The sequence below is a fragment of the Entelurus aequoreus genome, linkage group LG06, assembly GCF_033978785.1.
Source record: "Entelurus aequoreus isolate RoL-2023_Sb linkage group LG06, RoL_Eaeq_v1.1, whole genome shotgun sequence".
NCBI classification, from domain to species: Eukaryota; Metazoa; Chordata; class Actinopteri; order Syngnathiformes; family Syngnathidae; genus Entelurus; species Entelurus aequoreus.
Genome location: NC_084736.1, coordinates 23,433,160 through 23,449,679, shown reverse-complemented (window position 1 = coordinate 23,449,679; position 16,520 = coordinate 23,433,160). Strand labels below are relative to the sequence as shown.

Below are 16,520 nucleotides of genomic sequence, written 5' to 3'. Positions count from 1 at the left end.
GTTGTAGAATATTGGTTGGGAAATTACCAAATTTCAAAGGTCAAATCAATGTCAGAACCCGACATTGATTAAACGTCTTCAAAAAGCATGTTGTTTCAGCGTTGTAGAATATTGGTTGGGAAATGACCAAATTTCAAAGGTCAAATCAATGTCAGAACCCGACATTGATTAAACGTCTTCAAAAAGCATGTTGTTTCAGCGTTGTAGAATATTGGTTGGGAAATGACAAAATTTCAACGGTCAAATCAACGTTACAACCTTACATTGAACAAACGTCGTCAAAAAGCATGTTTTTTCAACGTTGTATTTGTGTTGTAGAATATTGGTTGGGAAATGACCAAATTTCAAAGGTCAAATCAATGTCAGAACCCGACATTGATTAAACGTCTTCAAAAAGCATGTTGTTTCAACGTTGTAGAATATTGGTTGGGAAATGACCAAATTTCAACGGTCAAATCAACGTTACAACCTTACATTGAACAAACGTCGTCAAAAAGCATGTTGTTTCAACGTTGTATTTGTGTTGTAGAATATCGGTTGGGAAATTACCAAATTTCAACGGTCAAATCAACGTTACAACCTCACATTGAACAAACGTCGTCAAAAAGCATGTTTTTTCAACGTTGTATTTGTGTTGTAGAATATTGGTTGGGAAATGACCAAATTTCAAAGGTCAAATCAATGTCAGAACCCGACATTGATTAAACGTCTTCAAAAAGCATGTTGTTTCAGCGTTGTAGAATATTGGTTGGGAAATGACCAAATTTCAAAGGTCAAATCAATGTCAGAACCCGACATTGATTAAACGTCTTCAAAAAGCATGTTGTTTCAGCGTTGTAGAATATTGGTTGGGAAATGACAAAATTTCAACGGTCAAATCAACGTTACAACCTTACATTGAACAAACGTCGTCAAAAAGCATGTTTTTTCAACGTTGTATTTGTGTTGTAGAATATTGGTTGGGAAATGACCAAATTTCAAAGGTCAAATCAATGTCAGAACCCGACATTGATTAAACGTCTTCAAAAAGCATGTTGTTTCAACGTTGTAGAATATTGGTTGGGAAATGACCAAATTTCAACGGTCAAATCAACGTTACAACCTTACATTGAACAAACGTCGTCAAAAAGCATGTTGTTTCAACGTTGTATTTGTGTTGTAGAATATCGGTTGGGAAATTACCAAATTTCAACGGTCAAATCAACGTTACAACCTTACATTGAACAAACGTCGTCAAAAAGCATGTTTTTTCAACGTTGTATTTGTGTTGTAGAATATTGGTTGGGAAATGACCAAATTTCAATGGTCAAATCAACGTCAGAACCCAACATTGATTAAACGCTGTCAAAAAGCATGTTGTTTCAGCGTTGTATTTGTGTTGTAGAATATTGGTTGGGAAATGACCAAATTTCAACGGTCAAATCAATGTCAGAACCCGACATTGATTAAACGTCGTCAAAAAGCATGTTGTTTCAACGTTAGGTTTGTGTTGCTCAACGTCAGGACCTAATTCAACAAGTTCTCAACGTTGTTTTAATGTCTTGTGCCTGCTGGGACATTAATGATGTTGCAGGTCATGTAATATATTGTGTTATACAACATGAACGATGTGGCAGGCGACTTAAAATAATGTAGCACATAAATAACGTGACTGGCCATGTAAAATAATTTGGCAGGCCACATAGAAAATGTGTACAATTTGTAGCATCCCATATAAAATGAAATGGCGGGCCATATAAAATGACATGGCGGGCCACATCTGTCCCCCAGGCCTTGAGTTTGAAACATGTGCGATTTAGCGTTTTTATTTTGGAGGTTAAAATTTCCGAGGCACCAAAAGTGCAAGAACGACATCCCTGCATCTCTCACCGTCTCCTCCACAGATCCCGGTGGTCCCACCTTCACCATCGGGAAGTCGGTGTGGCTGCTGTGGGGCATCGTCTTCAACAACTCGGTGCCCATCGAGAACCCCAAAGGAACCACCAGCAAGATCATGGTCCTGGTCTGGGCCTTCTTCGCCGTCATCTTCCTGGCGTCCTACACCGCCAACCTGGCGGCCTTCATGATCCAGGAGCAGTACATCGACACCGTGTCCGGCCTGAGCGACAAGAAGGTAGGGAAGTCTGGTCGCAGTCTGGTCCCAGGTCTCGTTAGCCTGAGCTCGGATGCTGATTATCACTTTTGGCGCGAGTTCAGGCACACTGGCCTGAGGATGTCTTTCTTGGCAGCATCGACTTCACGGTCCTGCGCCATGAAGCGTCAGAGGATTTGTGGACTCGCAGGAAACTTCAAGGATTAAAAAAAGGCATTTGAGCAAAAGAGTTGTCCGTCGCTAATTAACATTCCCATAATGTTGCTGTACCTTAGCACGTGGGGAGGGGGGGAGCCAGTACACGTATGGTTGCATTCTGTCTGGGGGGGGGGAGCGGCTGTTTGTCCAGCTGTGTTCCCCCGCCCCCTCGCCATGCCCGCCCGCTGCAGGTGGAATCCATGCAAATGAGAAACAAGATGAAGCCGCCACAAAGTGACCTTGAATGGCAGCAGAGCCACGAAGACGGCAGCCATTACTCGTCCCCAAGGAATCAATATATCAGCTAGCAGAGAAAGCAAACAGTCCTCGTCACCATGACTTAAAAAAAGAGTTGATTCTGTTTTTGATATGGTCCGTTTAATTAAATAGGACACACATTGATTAAGACACTCAAGCCCCTTCTACACTAAGCCGGCTAAGGTTATCCAGGGTAAATCCCACCTAACCTTATTCTTGTCCACACACACACACACAATGGTCGTTTAAAATACAGAATGTTTTTGTAACAAAGACACAAATTAATCTCCATAGCAGACCTCCACCTATGCAAGTCCTGAATCCAGATCGTGATCCAGATTAAAACAATTCTAGGCTCCTTCATGTAGTTCACAGCGGAGAAATGTTTCAAGCTGGCTGACAAGATTTCTTCTTGGATGTTACAGAAAGTATGAGAATGTGTGAAGTATGAGAATGTGTGAGCTGCTGCTTGCTCTTCTTCATTTCAAGTAAACAAGTGTAATATGTCAGTAAATATTAACAATGAATTAATCAGCTTACTCTTGATTTTAGTCGTATTCAGTAATTATATCTAACCTACTTACAGTTGAACAGAATAAACCTTGGCAAGTGACATGAAAGCATGTGTTAATAACAAAGATTATTATCAAGGTTTAGGTCAGGCTGATTACAAAACAAAAATACTAATGAAATATACTGCAAAGAAAGGGACTCATAAAAACTGATGAACAATACATTTGCATACAATTATGCAGTGCTAAAATATATACATTCTAATTAAGTTAATAATGAATAATAATGATTTGTATTTTACTAAATAGATTGTCAATAAAATTACAGTGTAAATAAACATACAGCTTCACCACTATAGTCATCAGTTTTGCGCTTAAGAAACTTATCTCTGACTTCTCCAGACTTCTTCTGTTAGTTTGATATTCTCATTACTGCCACAAGTGGTGGAAAAGTGCATTACAACTGAGTATGGACCACCGCTGAGAAACAAATATTTTTGGCGGCCCCCTAGGGGGCGCTGAATGGTTAAGAAACACTGATCACTGATGTAGACTATAAGAGTCGATTTAGATATCTACTGTTATTTGGTCCAACGAGTGATGACTTGTCTAATAGAGATGTGACATTCACGAACGAATCAAATCGTTGGAACGGCTCTTTTAAGTGAACGATGAGAAACAACTCCCAGTTGTGTGCTGTTCGTTTGGGAGGTGTCAGAAATGACCCACTCTGCACTCTGCAATGTATATTTATTTTGGTAAAAAATATATATATATTTTTACATACAAAAATATATAGATATTTTTAAACTATTATAATTTTTTTAATTGTATTTATAATTTCTTTTTTTTTTTTGGATTCACTTTTTAGGTTTATTATTCTAAAGGGTAGTAGTTCAAGCATACACACACCAGGTATGGTAGTACAATTTTGTACTCACATTTTTATTATGTTCTAATTTTAATTTGTATTTATCTATTTATTTATTTTTTAAATATACATTATTAAATTGTATGCTTAATTATTTGTACAAATTAATTTTTTCGTTAAAATGCTACACATTATTTTAGGTGAGGGAAAATTCAAACTATGTCACTGCCAAAGTATGGAAATATGGCACTACCTTATGAAAACGCAACAAAAATAAAATGACAGCCAATATTTTAGAATCATTTCCACCTAGAGAGTAACAGGTGTGTAAATTAAATTATTCTGATCTACAGCTTATGGTGCAACTGATACTAGTGATTGTTTCCTTGATAAAAAACAAAAAAAACAAAAAAAATGAGCAAGTCTTTTGAACGGCTCTTTGACAGGAAAAGCTCCTCAAGATCCGACTCCTTTCAAAGAGCCTTAAATCCCACCTTTATTGTCTAAAAATAGTACCGCGAATAGTAAATCCTGCTAAAGTGTTTTAATAAAATGATGAGTGGTTAGAGTGTCCGCCCTGAGATCGGTAGGTTGTGAGTTCAAACCCCGGCCGAGTCATACCAAAGACTATAAAAATGGGACCCATTACCTCCCTGCTTGGCACTCAGCATCAAGGGTTGGAATTGGGGGTTGAATCACCAAAATGATTCCCGGGCGCGGCACCGCTGCTGCCCACTGCTCCCCTCACCTCCCAGGGGGTGAACAAGGGGATGGGTCAAATGCAGAGGACAAATTTCACCACACCTAGTGTGTGTGTGACTATCATTGGTACTTTAACTTTAACATTAACTTAATAATAATAAACATATTTTTCCCACAGGCTGTAATCTGCCATGGTCTATGTTGACTTTGTTATCATGTGAGCTAGGGTTTGTCGTCTTACTGTTTTCTACTGGTGCAAAAAAATTCAGTATAAAAAAATCAAGTGCAGAAAAATTCAGTGTAAAAAAATGTATTGTTAAAAATGTGGTGCAGAAAAATTCAGTGTAAAAACAATCAGTAAAGAAAAATTCAGTGTAAAAAAAATGTCTGCATAAAAAATGTTTGTGTTAAAAAATTATGTGTAAAAGTGTTCATTGCAGAAAAATTCAGTGCAAAACAATTTGTGAATAAACATTCTTCCATGCATTTTTTACCGCTTGTCTCTCTCATGGTTACAGGGGGGCTGGTGCCTATCCCTGTTGCATTCAGGGTAAAAATAATTACGTTCAGAATATAACTTAAAATTTGAGTGTAAAAAAAAATTGGTACAGAAAAATTCAGTATGTAAACATTTAGGGTAAAAGAAAATTGGTGCAGAGAAATTCAGTATAAAAAAATTCAGTGTAAAAAAATTTGGTGCATAAAAATTCAATGTTAAGAAAATTCAGTGCAAAACATTTTGTGAATAAAAATTCATCCATTCATCTCCTCTCCTCCCAGTTCCAAAAGCCACAAGAGCAGTACCCTCCATTCCGCTTCGGGACGGTCCCTAACGGCAGCACGGAGCGCAACATCCGCAGCAACTACCCGGAGATGCACTCGCACATGGTCAAGTACAACCAGAAGGGGGTGGAGGACGCCCTCAACAGCCTCAAAACCGGGTAAATGTCCCCCAAGGGCCCCAACAGAAGCGTTTCGAGTCTCGCTGTCCGCTAACTCGGTTGTCCCCCCAGGAAACTGGACGCCTTCATCTACGACGCCGCCGTGCTGAACTACATGGCGGGCAAAGACGAGGGCTGCAAGCTGGTGACCATTGGCAGCGGGAAAGTGTTTGCGACCACCGGTTATGGCATCGCCTTGCAGAAGGACTCGCGCTGGAAACGACCTATTGACCTTGCCCTGCTTCAGTTCTTGGCAGACGGTACGTCCCTTTCTACAAGTTACTCAGATAATTGACACCGCGCTTATGTTGGCCAAACATCAACGCCATTTGTGTCATTTTCTGTCGTTTACACATTCTTCCCCTTGAAGGAGCAAGTTTGGACACTCCCAGTCCGTAGATTTATCATGATGCTGCCATAAAACAACCATCAGTCATCACAACTGAAGTTTTTGTGTTGGAATTTTGTGAACGTAAGATCAAATTATCCTGACAGTTTCCTTGAATAAAAATTTGCGAGCAAAATGTGTGTGTTTAAAAATTCAGTTTGTTAAAATAGATTGTTTTGAAATTCAGTTTGTAAAAAAAAAGAATCAGTGTAAAAAAATTTCAGTGTGAAAACAATTCAGTGCAGAAAAATTCAGTTTATAAAAATCAATGTAAAAAATTATTATATGTAAAAATTGCAGTGTAAAAAATATGGTGCAGAATAATTCAGTGTAAAAAAAAATTAGAGCAAAAAAATTCAGTGTAAAAACAATTAAGGAAAGAAAAACTCAGTGAAAAAAATCTGTGCTGCACACAAATTTTGTGTAAAAAAAAATTCAGTGTAAAAAAATTAATTGCAGAAAAATTCAGTGCAAAAAAATCTGTGAGGAAAAATGTATTAATTGATCCATCCATTTTTAGCTTTTGCATCTCTCGGGGTCACAGGGGGGGCAATCAATGGAAAAAAATATTAAGTGTGTAAAAATTCAGTGTAAAAAAAATGGTGCAGAAAAAAAATCAGTGTAAAAAAAATCAGTGCAGAAAAACTCAGTGTAAAAAAGTTCACTGCAGAGAAATTCAGTGCAAAAATAAAATCTGTGAATAAAAATGATCGAGTGTAAAAAATCGAGTGTAAAAAAATTCAGTGCAGAAAAATTCAGTGTAAACTAATTTGCTGCAGAAAAAAAAAATTGTAAAAAAGTTAATTGCAGAATAATTCAGTGCAAAAAATAATCTGTGGATAAAAATTCATCCATTCATCGATCCATTTTTCCTGCGATGAGGTGGCGACTTGTCCAGGGTGTACCCCGCCTACTGCCCGAATGCAGATGAGATAGGCTCCAGCACCCCCCAGGACCCCGAAAGGGACAAACGGTAGAAAATGGATGGATAGATTGATCCATCCATTTTTAGGGCTTGTTTCTCTCAGGGTTACAAGGGGGCTGGGGCCTATCCCAACTGCACTCAGTAAAAAAAATTCTATGTAAAATAATTAGGTGCAGAAAAAATATGTTTACTGTATAACATCCATCCATCCATTTTCTACCGCTTGTCCCTTTTGTGGTCGCGGGGCTCTCAGCTGCAATCAATGTAAAAAAAATCAGTTTGTAAACATCCAGTATAAAACAACAGGTGCAGAAAAATTCAGTGTAAAAAAAATTCAGTTCAGAAAAAATCAGTGTAAGAGCATTTGCTGCAGAAAAAATGTGTAAAAAAAAGTATGTGTAAAAAAGTGCAGATAAAATCTGTGAATAAAAATGAATCCATACATCCATCTATTTGTTTTATCGCTTGTCTCTCTCGGGATTTTTACACTGCACTCAGTGTAGAAACAATTTGGTGCAGAAAAATTCAGTTTACTGTATAAAAATCAATGTAAAAAATTCAGTGTGTGAAAATTCAGTGTAAAAAAATTGGTGCAGAAATATCCAGTGTAAAAAATTCAGTGCAGAAAAGTTCAGTGCAAAATAATCTGTGTATAAAAATGTATCCTTTCATCCATCCATTTTTTTTACCGCGTTAACTTTTTTTGGTGTAAAACAAATTCAGTGTAAAAAAATTGGTGCAGAAATATCCAGTGTAAAAAATTCAGTACAGAAAAATTCTGTGCAAAATAATCTGTGAATAAAAATGTATCCTTTGATCCATCCATTTTTTACCGCTTTAAATTTTTTGGGTGTAAAACAAATTCAGTGTAAAAAAATTCAGTGAAAAAAATGTCAATACAAAAACGTTTGTTGCTTAAGACTGCAGCACCTCATTGGCTGGTTTTGAGACAGGATGGATTGCTTCAATCTTTATTTACCGGAAGAGGGTCTTGAGTTTTGAAGAAACAAATATTTCTCACTGAATTTTTACACACTGAATTTTTAAGCAGCGTATTTTAACAAACTGAATTTTTATGCCAAAATTTTGCTCACAAATTTGTATTCAATGAAATGTTCAACATAATTTGATGTTGAAATGAGTTCACAAAATTAAACGCAAAACAATTCAATAAACACTTCACTTCCTGTTGACACGCACTGTCACGGCGAGGGTTGTGCGTGCGTGTTGTGTGTAAGTGTGTGTACTTGTCGTGCGCAGGCGACACCCAGAAGCTGCAGACGGTGTGGCTGACGGGCATCTGCCGCAACGAGAAGAAGGAGGTGATGAGCAGCAAACTGGACATCGACAACATGGCGGGCGTCTTCTACATGCTGCTGGTGGCCATGGGCCTCAGCCTGCTGGTGTTCGCCTGGGAGCATCTGCTCTACTGGAAGCTCCGGCACTCGGTGCGCAAGTCGGATCGCCTCGACTTCCTCCTGGCCATCAGCAGGGTGAGTTGAAGAATTCTTCCAAAAAAAACATTTGTAGCACGGCAAGACATTGGAAACATCTGCACGTCATTGCAATCATCCCTCGCCACATCATGTTTCAAACTATTTTTTGTACATATTATACATATTTTTTTGGCTAAATTAAGCAAAAAAATATCAATAATACAATATCATCGACCACTGGATGAGACCAAACCAATAGAGCACACTATTCAGTATCGTGGCCTCTGATTGGCTGAGCCTCAAGCAGCATTATTACATTGGGTTAATGGAGTGTAAAGGTTGTTTCATGTTTGATTGATTGATTGAAACGTTTATTAGTAGATTGCACAGTACAGTACATATTCCGTGCAATTGACCACTAAATGGTAACACCTGAATAAGTTTTTCAACTTGTTTAAGTCGGGGTCCACGTTAATCAATTCATGTCTAGATGGCTCTCATTATGTTACTGAACACGTTTCATTAATGTTTTAACTAGAGATGTCCGATATTGGCTTTTTTGCCGATATCCGATATTCCGATATTGTCCAGGGATAGCGGGGGGTGTATATTGTAGCGCCCCGGAAGAGTTAGTGCTGCAAGGGGTTCTGGGTATTTGTTCTGTTGTGTTTATGTTGTGTTACGGTGCGGATGTTCTCCCGAAATGTGTTTGTCATTCTTCTTTGGTGTGGGTTCACAGTGTGGCGCATATTTGTAACAGTGTTAAAGTTGTTTATACGGTCACCCTCAGTGTGACCTGTATGGCTGTTGACCAAGTATGCATTGCATTCACTTGTGTGTGCGTGTGAAAAGCCGTAGATATTATGTGATTGGGCCGGCACGCAAAGGCAGTGCCTTTAAGGTTTATTGGCGCTCTGTACTTCTCCCTACATCCGTGTACCACTCCGTACAGCTGCGTTTTAAAAAGTCATAAATTTCACTTTTTGAAACCGATACCGATAATTTCCGATATTACATTTTAAAGCATTTATCGGCTGATAATATCAGCAGTCCGATGTTATCGGACATCTCTAGTTTTAACCATGAAAATATTTAATTCATAATTCATAATTCCACATTATTATACACAATAATGTAAGTCTTGATCAGATGAGAGGGCGAAGGTCATTCAAATTGTTTTTATTAGAACTTAACTAAACTAGAGACGTGCGAGCTGCGATATGCGCTAGCTGAACTGAAATGCTAACGTTAGCAAGCCAAGGGTCACAATGCGTCACGTACCAAGTGTTAGGACTCTGAGGTGTATGGCTGAAAAATTGGCTGAAATGTTAGCATGCTAATGTTACCATGTTAACATTAGCATGCTAACTTTGAGATGCTAACAGATAGCATGTGTCATGTACCGAGGTGGATGAGTCAAAAGGTGTGCGGCTAAAAAGTCAGCATGCTAAAGTTAGCATCCTAACAGTTAACGTGTCATGTACCAAGTTATACGACTCCAAGGTGTACAGCTGGGAAATTAGCTAAAAAAAAAGTTAGCATGTTAGCTCTGGTGGACATTCCTGCAGTCAGCATGCCAACTGGACGCTCCCTCAAAACTTGCGACCTCTGTGTCATAGTGCTGTGTGATAAAAACTGCACATTTCAGATTGGCCTTTAATTGTGGGCAGCCTAAGGCACACCCATGTAATAATCATACCGTTTAATCAGCATCTTCATATATGCCACACCTGTGAGGTGGGATGGATTATCTTGGCAAAGAAGAAATGCTCACAAACACAGATTTAGACAGATTTGTGAACAATTTTTGAGAGTAATTGTTATGTACAGAGAAGGGAAGGAGGCGACAACCAAGGCATAACTGCGGTTTTCAAGATTTATTTAAACCCTTGATGATTACGTGGCGTGTGTATGCTACCCTAAGTGAATGGGTGTAGGCTATGTGTATAATTAATGGTGTAAATGTTACCAGAGGTTGTTCTCTGTGAGTGTTGGATGTATCCTTCATCGAATCAAGGGGGGGCAAGGCGAAGAGGCAGTCCGTAAACAGGCAAGGGGTCGAGGGTAGGAGCGAGACAGTGTGGTCCGTGTCCGAGCAGGGGTCGAGGATTGAGGAAGGCAGTCAGGAATTCGGATGGATGTCGAGAGGCAAAACACGATCACGGATGACAGGGAAGTCACTGCAGGAGACACAAGGAACATGAACAAGGGAGACACGGAGAGAGCAAAGAGAAGGCGAGCAAAGCACAGGGGAGGGAATGCCAGACGTGATGCTTACTGGGAAGATGAGCGACGTTCTGGCAAAGGTTCCTCGGGTCCGCTGGTCTTTATGCCGCTCCCTCTCATCAGGTCCAGGTGTGCGGATTAGTGATTGTCTGCAGGCTTGTTGCTGCGTGGGTGTGCTGCGTGGGTGTGCTGCGCTCAGTGCGAGCAGGGGCGTGTCTGAGCGTGCTGCCAGCGGAGGTGCCGGCAGCTCCGGCTGCAGAGGAAACACAGGTTTGAGTCCGCGCCGTGACAGTAATAGGTCTTTTGTGTATATAGTAAAAGTTGTTCATCTTTGAGTTCAACTCATGAAAAATGGGAGTTTTGTTTATATTTTTCCTGACCTAACGTATATATATATATATATATATATATATATATATATATATATATATATATATATATATATATATATATATATATATATATATATATATATATATATATATATATATATATATATATATATATATATATATATATATATATATATATATATATATATATACATATATATATATGTATAGTCGAGGTTTCTGTGGTTTATCCGTTATACAGTGCTCAATACCGGTGGAGAGCGGAATATCAAATCCCCTGAAGAGCAGGGGAACCTGCGACACAGGCTTGTAGGGATGAAATAGCCTCTGTGTTTTTTCCTGACCTAACGTGTGTGTGTATATATATATATATATATATATATATATATATATATATATATATATATATATATATATATATATATATATATATATATATATATATATATATATATATATATATATATATACACATATATATATATATATATATATATATATATATATATATATATATATGTGTGGACCACAGCTTAGAAGTGATTAGCACTCACAAGGTTTTCTTCTGCCGTGGTCGATATTTCAACGTGTACATTAAAAAAACGATGAACTTGTCACTGCCAGCGTGCGAAATATAACAGTCAGGGTGCAAATGAAGCAAACCCAAAACAAAGTCGATAAATAAAAGCAGATTTAAGCTATAAAATAACTACACTGAAATACGGCGGCGCTTGTGATCCCGCAGCAACTGCATTTAAATTGCCCCATTAACAGTGTGTGCGTGTGTGCGTGTGTGTGTGTGTGTGTGTGTGTGTGTGTGTGTGTGTGTGTGTGTGTGTGTGTGTGTGTGTGTGTGTGTGTGTGTGTGTGTGTGTGTGTGTGTGTGTGTGTGTGTGTGTGTGTGTGTGTGTGTGTGTGTGTGTGTGTGTGTGTGTGTGTGTGTGTTTGTGTGTGTGAGAGAGAGCGTACAATAAAATGTGGCGAAGAAGTGCAAGCATCAGCAGTTGCGTTTGTGCTCGTCAACATCAACACCTTTTTCTATCATTTTCACTTCTGTAACTACAATAACACTTCATGAGTATTTTGTTGGCCTTTTCCCACTTAAAATGAGAAAATGATAAAGGTTGAAGTATGATAGTGGAGCTGGAGCTAATACACTTGTTGCTGAATCTCAATCGGTGCACTTGTGAGTACAGCCACCTGCAGTAAGTACACTGTAATTGTTACACTCCAAGCACTCAGTATGTTGAGTGTGCAGTGATGGACACTTAACACTCTCAAGTGTCTTCTTCTTCGCTATGTCGAGAAAAGGGAGAGACTAACTTGAAATAATGAGGAGCAAGTAATGTCCCGATCCGGTGTTGATATCGGTCGGATATCGGCAGAAAAATGTGATGTCAAGGGCGATACAAGCAGTCTTGCAGGGTGTTTACTTGTGCAAAGCTGGACAGTCAGTTAACAGAATAAAGTCATTTACAAAAGGTAAACATGCTATAGGCTACTAGGAGCTCGCAGCTACACCACAGCTGAGCACACACAAGCTGGACAAACATAATAATCATTGAACTATATTGTAGTGTAAAACAGCACATTTGTCAATATAAACAACTTCATGAATTATTGTGGCCAGTAGGTGTTGCCAAAAAATAATTACCACTCCTCTTCGACTTAAAGACCGCATAAGTCCATTCCAAACAGTTAATAATAAATAGGTTGGTTTTTTTCATACTTACCATTGTTCTCTGACTCATTTCACTTGATCAAACCTTTTCTAACATTCCACACTACAAAGTAATACAAGTGTGTATGATTCCTTCAGATATCGTATTGGGTCGATACTCAACACTTCAATAACGGTATTGTATGGGAAGAGAAAAAGTTGTATTGGAAAATAGAAAAAAAAACTTTGGGTGCATAAAAAGATCGATTCACATCCCAAAGTTCTTGATCATCCCGATTTTATATATATATATATATATATATATATATATATATATATATATATATATATATATATATATATATATATATATATATCATTGTATCATTGTATGCATATATGTATATGTATACATCTATATTTATATATGTATATATATATATCTCCATATATATCTATATCTTTCTCACTATATGTATATATATATATATATATATATATATATGTGTGTGTGTACATTACACAGTATATATATATATATATATATATATATATATATATATATATATATATATATATATATATATATAGACAGTATATAAAATATATATATATATATATGTATGTGTGGGGAAAAAATCACAAGACTATTTCATCTCTACAGGCCTGTTTCATGAGGGGTTTTCCTCAATCCTCAGGAGATTTTAATGGAAGCATTCACATACCATGGTTTATATAGGGCACAGAGCGGGTGGGTACAGGCAGGCGTGGGGGCGTGGTGATTGACTCATGTGTTACCTAGGAGGTGTTTCCTTCTGTGACGGCATGCTGATACAATTTCGCTGCGCTTGTTGAGGGATGACAAGTCTGGACGGTATATGATAAACAGTTTCTCTTTTAAGCATAGGTTGCATCTTTTGTTACCACTGTTGTAAGGTGTGCTGGATGCAAGAATTTGCCATGTTATAGAGTATTCAACATTATTGTCTTTGAGATTCCAAATGTGTTTACTGAGTTCTGTAGTGTTCCGGAGTCTTTTGCATCTGAAAGAAGCCTTGTGATTGTTCCATCTGGTTTTGAATTCTCCCTCAGTTAATCCTACGTACAGGTATGTGTTGGATGTGTTAATGTCCTTGCGTATTACCTTTGCTTGGTAAACAACTGATGATTTTAAGCACCCCCCGTTGAGAGGGCAATCAGGTTTCTTGCGGCCCCCACGCCTGCCTGTACCCACCCGCTCTGTGCCCTATATAAACCATGGTATGTGAATGCTTCCATTAAAATCTCCTGAGGATTGAGGAAAACTCCTCATGAAACAGGCCTGTAGAGATGAAATAGTCTTGTGATTTTTTTCCCACACATACATATTACGCTCTACCACAGTATCGAGCACTATTTTTTGGATAATCTAATTAAGACATATATATATGGATATATATATATATATATATATATATATATATATATATATATATATATATATATATATATATATATATATATATATATATATATATATATTTATTTATTTATTTATATATCCATATATATTTATTTATTTTAAATGTTTTAGGCCATCTCTATGCAACTAGAAGGAGTTTTTCTAACCTGTAACCTGTTTTGAGAATCCTATTAAAATGAGAATCAATTTTGAATGGAATCGTCACCTCTGGATTCGGAATTGAATCGAATTGTTCGGTACCAAAAGGTTGGCACCCGTAGTAAATACTACAATTATTATTGCCAGTAAGTGTACAAGGCCATTGCCAACATTCCCACATCCAGCAGCTAAGTACACTTATTGAATGTACTTACGGAACGTCTTGGTTCGTAGTCATGTCATGTGACCATAGGTGTGTGTTTGTGTGCAGGGCATCTACAGCTGCTTTAACGGCGTGGAGCAGTCTGATCGTAACGGCAGCATCCCAAGTCCCGACGTGACCACCAACTACTCCCAGGCCAACATGCTGAAGATGCTGAAGACGGCCAAGGACATGGTGTCCTCCGCCAGGGTGGAGAACTCTCTGGACAGCGCCACCAAGACTTTGGAGACGTGGAGCAGGCGCGGAGCCGACAACGTGCGGGCCGGCCTCCCGCCTCGCATGGCCGCCGCCGGCGACATGTCCCACTGCCGCCTGCCCTACATCTCCAGCATCAGCGACAACCACTCGCCGTTCCCGCAGAGGAGCCGCACCCCCACTTTCCCCGTGCACTACGGCGACAGCGTCACACAGCCGCTGCTGGATAAGCCTCGCGTGGTGACCAGGCCCACGCCGCTCCGCTACACGCTGCCCGCCCGCAACCACCAACACGTCTTGGAGAGGACGCTGCCCATCTCCAGCCTCAGCACGCCTCACCTCGCCATGGTCGACGCCGCGCCCCCCGCCACCGCCAACCCCCACCACGGCAGCAGGCTGTATGTGGAGAACCCGATCCGCCACCCGGCATCGCCCTTCATCCCCTACAGAGAAATACAGGTACCCAACGTCTACCTGGAGCACAAACCCCCCCTCAGGAGGAAGCTGAGCTTCCCCCCTGACTGCGTGAGCCGGAGGAGGCGGAGCCACAACTACATGTTTGACCCCGCCGACCCGAGAGCGCGAGCCGACTACGACGAACCTCGGTCCTGCTTGGCTGAGCTGAGGGCCAACCAGCTCCTGAACAACCACGCCCCGGATGCTGCCGCCATGGCGACTGCCACGGGACATTACCCCGCCGCCGCCGCCAGCTGCAACTCCTGCATGAAGTCCTACTTGGAGCCCGAGATGGACGACGTGCCGCTGCTGGGGAAGGATAAGCTGAACCGCCGCGCCTCCTTCCTCAAAGCCACGTGGGGCAACGAGCGCATTCGGCAGGTGGACGAGACCAAGCCGTCCACGTCCTCGTCACCCCGCGCCGACATGCCCGACCTGTTCCCACGCGTAGTGGTGCCCGACCCCAAGCCCCACAAGTTCTACGGCAGCCTGGGCCACAACCTGTCCTGCTACCCTCTGGCCGCCGAGCCCGCCTACTTGGACCCGGCTCACATGGGCTCCTACCCCTATAAGCAGAAACTCAAGTACTCGGACTCCACGCGGCTGCCCTCGTACAGGGAGGCCATGCTGCAGAACGCCGCCGCCCTGCGCCGCTCCTCGTCCACGGTGGTGCACAGACACTACTCCACCTATCTGAACTCTTACACAGACTTGCCGGTCTACGTGGGCCCGCTGGCCCAGGCGGCACCGCACTTCTACGATGCCCCTAAAGACGTGTGCCACCTGTTCCCGTGCGCCAGCCACTGCCCCGAGCACGCCGCCATGCTTCCCCGGGCGAGCGACAGGCCCGTGGCCTACCAGAACAGTATGTTCGGGGCGGACAGGGAGGACCCCGGCTCGGCGAGCAGGGAGCGCAGGCAAGTTCTGGTGGCGCGCAGGGTGAACAGTCCGTTTGTGCCAAAGCCCTGGGGGAGGGTCTCCAGCCTGGAGTCGGAGGTGTAAGCCCCGCCTCCTGTGGGGTCACGCGAACACCATCAGTGTATTTGAGAGGTCGCTCTCCTCAGTGCAATAAAACGCTGACACGGACTAAAATGAACATGACGTTAGAAAGCATTTAACCTTTTTAAATGAGATCATAAATATATAAACATAAATATTTATTATAGCCTCGCAGTCTTAATCTTTTTTTTGGGGGGGGAGCTTTTTCAATCAACTTGGATTTTCTCATCACTTTAGGAAGAAGAAGGGAGAACGTGTAATAAATCACAAATAATAAAGTGTATTTCCAATGTTACCCTTTAATAAACAACAAGATCATCGCCTGATTCCGACTTTCCAGCAATCTTCATTCTTAAAAACAACATCTGGGATCAACATGAGGAACCATCGAGCTCAGTGTCTCTTAACCATTGTTGGGCAGCTGCGCCCCCTAGAGGGCCGCCAAAGAATATCTGTTTCTCAGCTGTGGTTCGTATGGGCTTCAG

General features: G+C 40.7%; 1 protein-coding gene across 2 annotated transcripts in view; it reads left to right on the top strand.

Annotated features, from left to right (window-relative positions):
- Window positions 1-16,454, top strand: part of grin2ca (glutamate receptor, ionotropic, N-methyl D-aspartate 2Ca) — a 119,314-nt gene extending 102,860 nt beyond the window's left edge. Inside the window, exons 9-13 of one of the 2 annotated variants that reach the window (XM_062050314.1) lie at window positions 1,884-2,113; window positions 5,414-5,574; window positions 5,647-5,834; window positions 8,148-8,380; window positions 14,434-16,454. In XM_062050314.1, coding sequence (XP_061906298.1) covers window positions 1,884-2,113; window positions 5,414-5,574; window positions 5,647-5,834; window positions 8,148-8,380; window positions 14,434-16,038 — 2,417 coding nt within the window. In that variant the 3' untranslated portion in view covers window positions 16,039-16,454. The remainder of the gene's footprint in view (window positions 1-1,883; window positions 2,114-5,413; window positions 5,575-5,646; window positions 5,835-8,147; window positions 8,381-14,433) is intronic. The other variant, XM_062050313.1, reaches the window with a different exon arrangement.
- The last annotated feature ends 66 nt before the right edge of the window (window positions 16,455-16,520 follow it).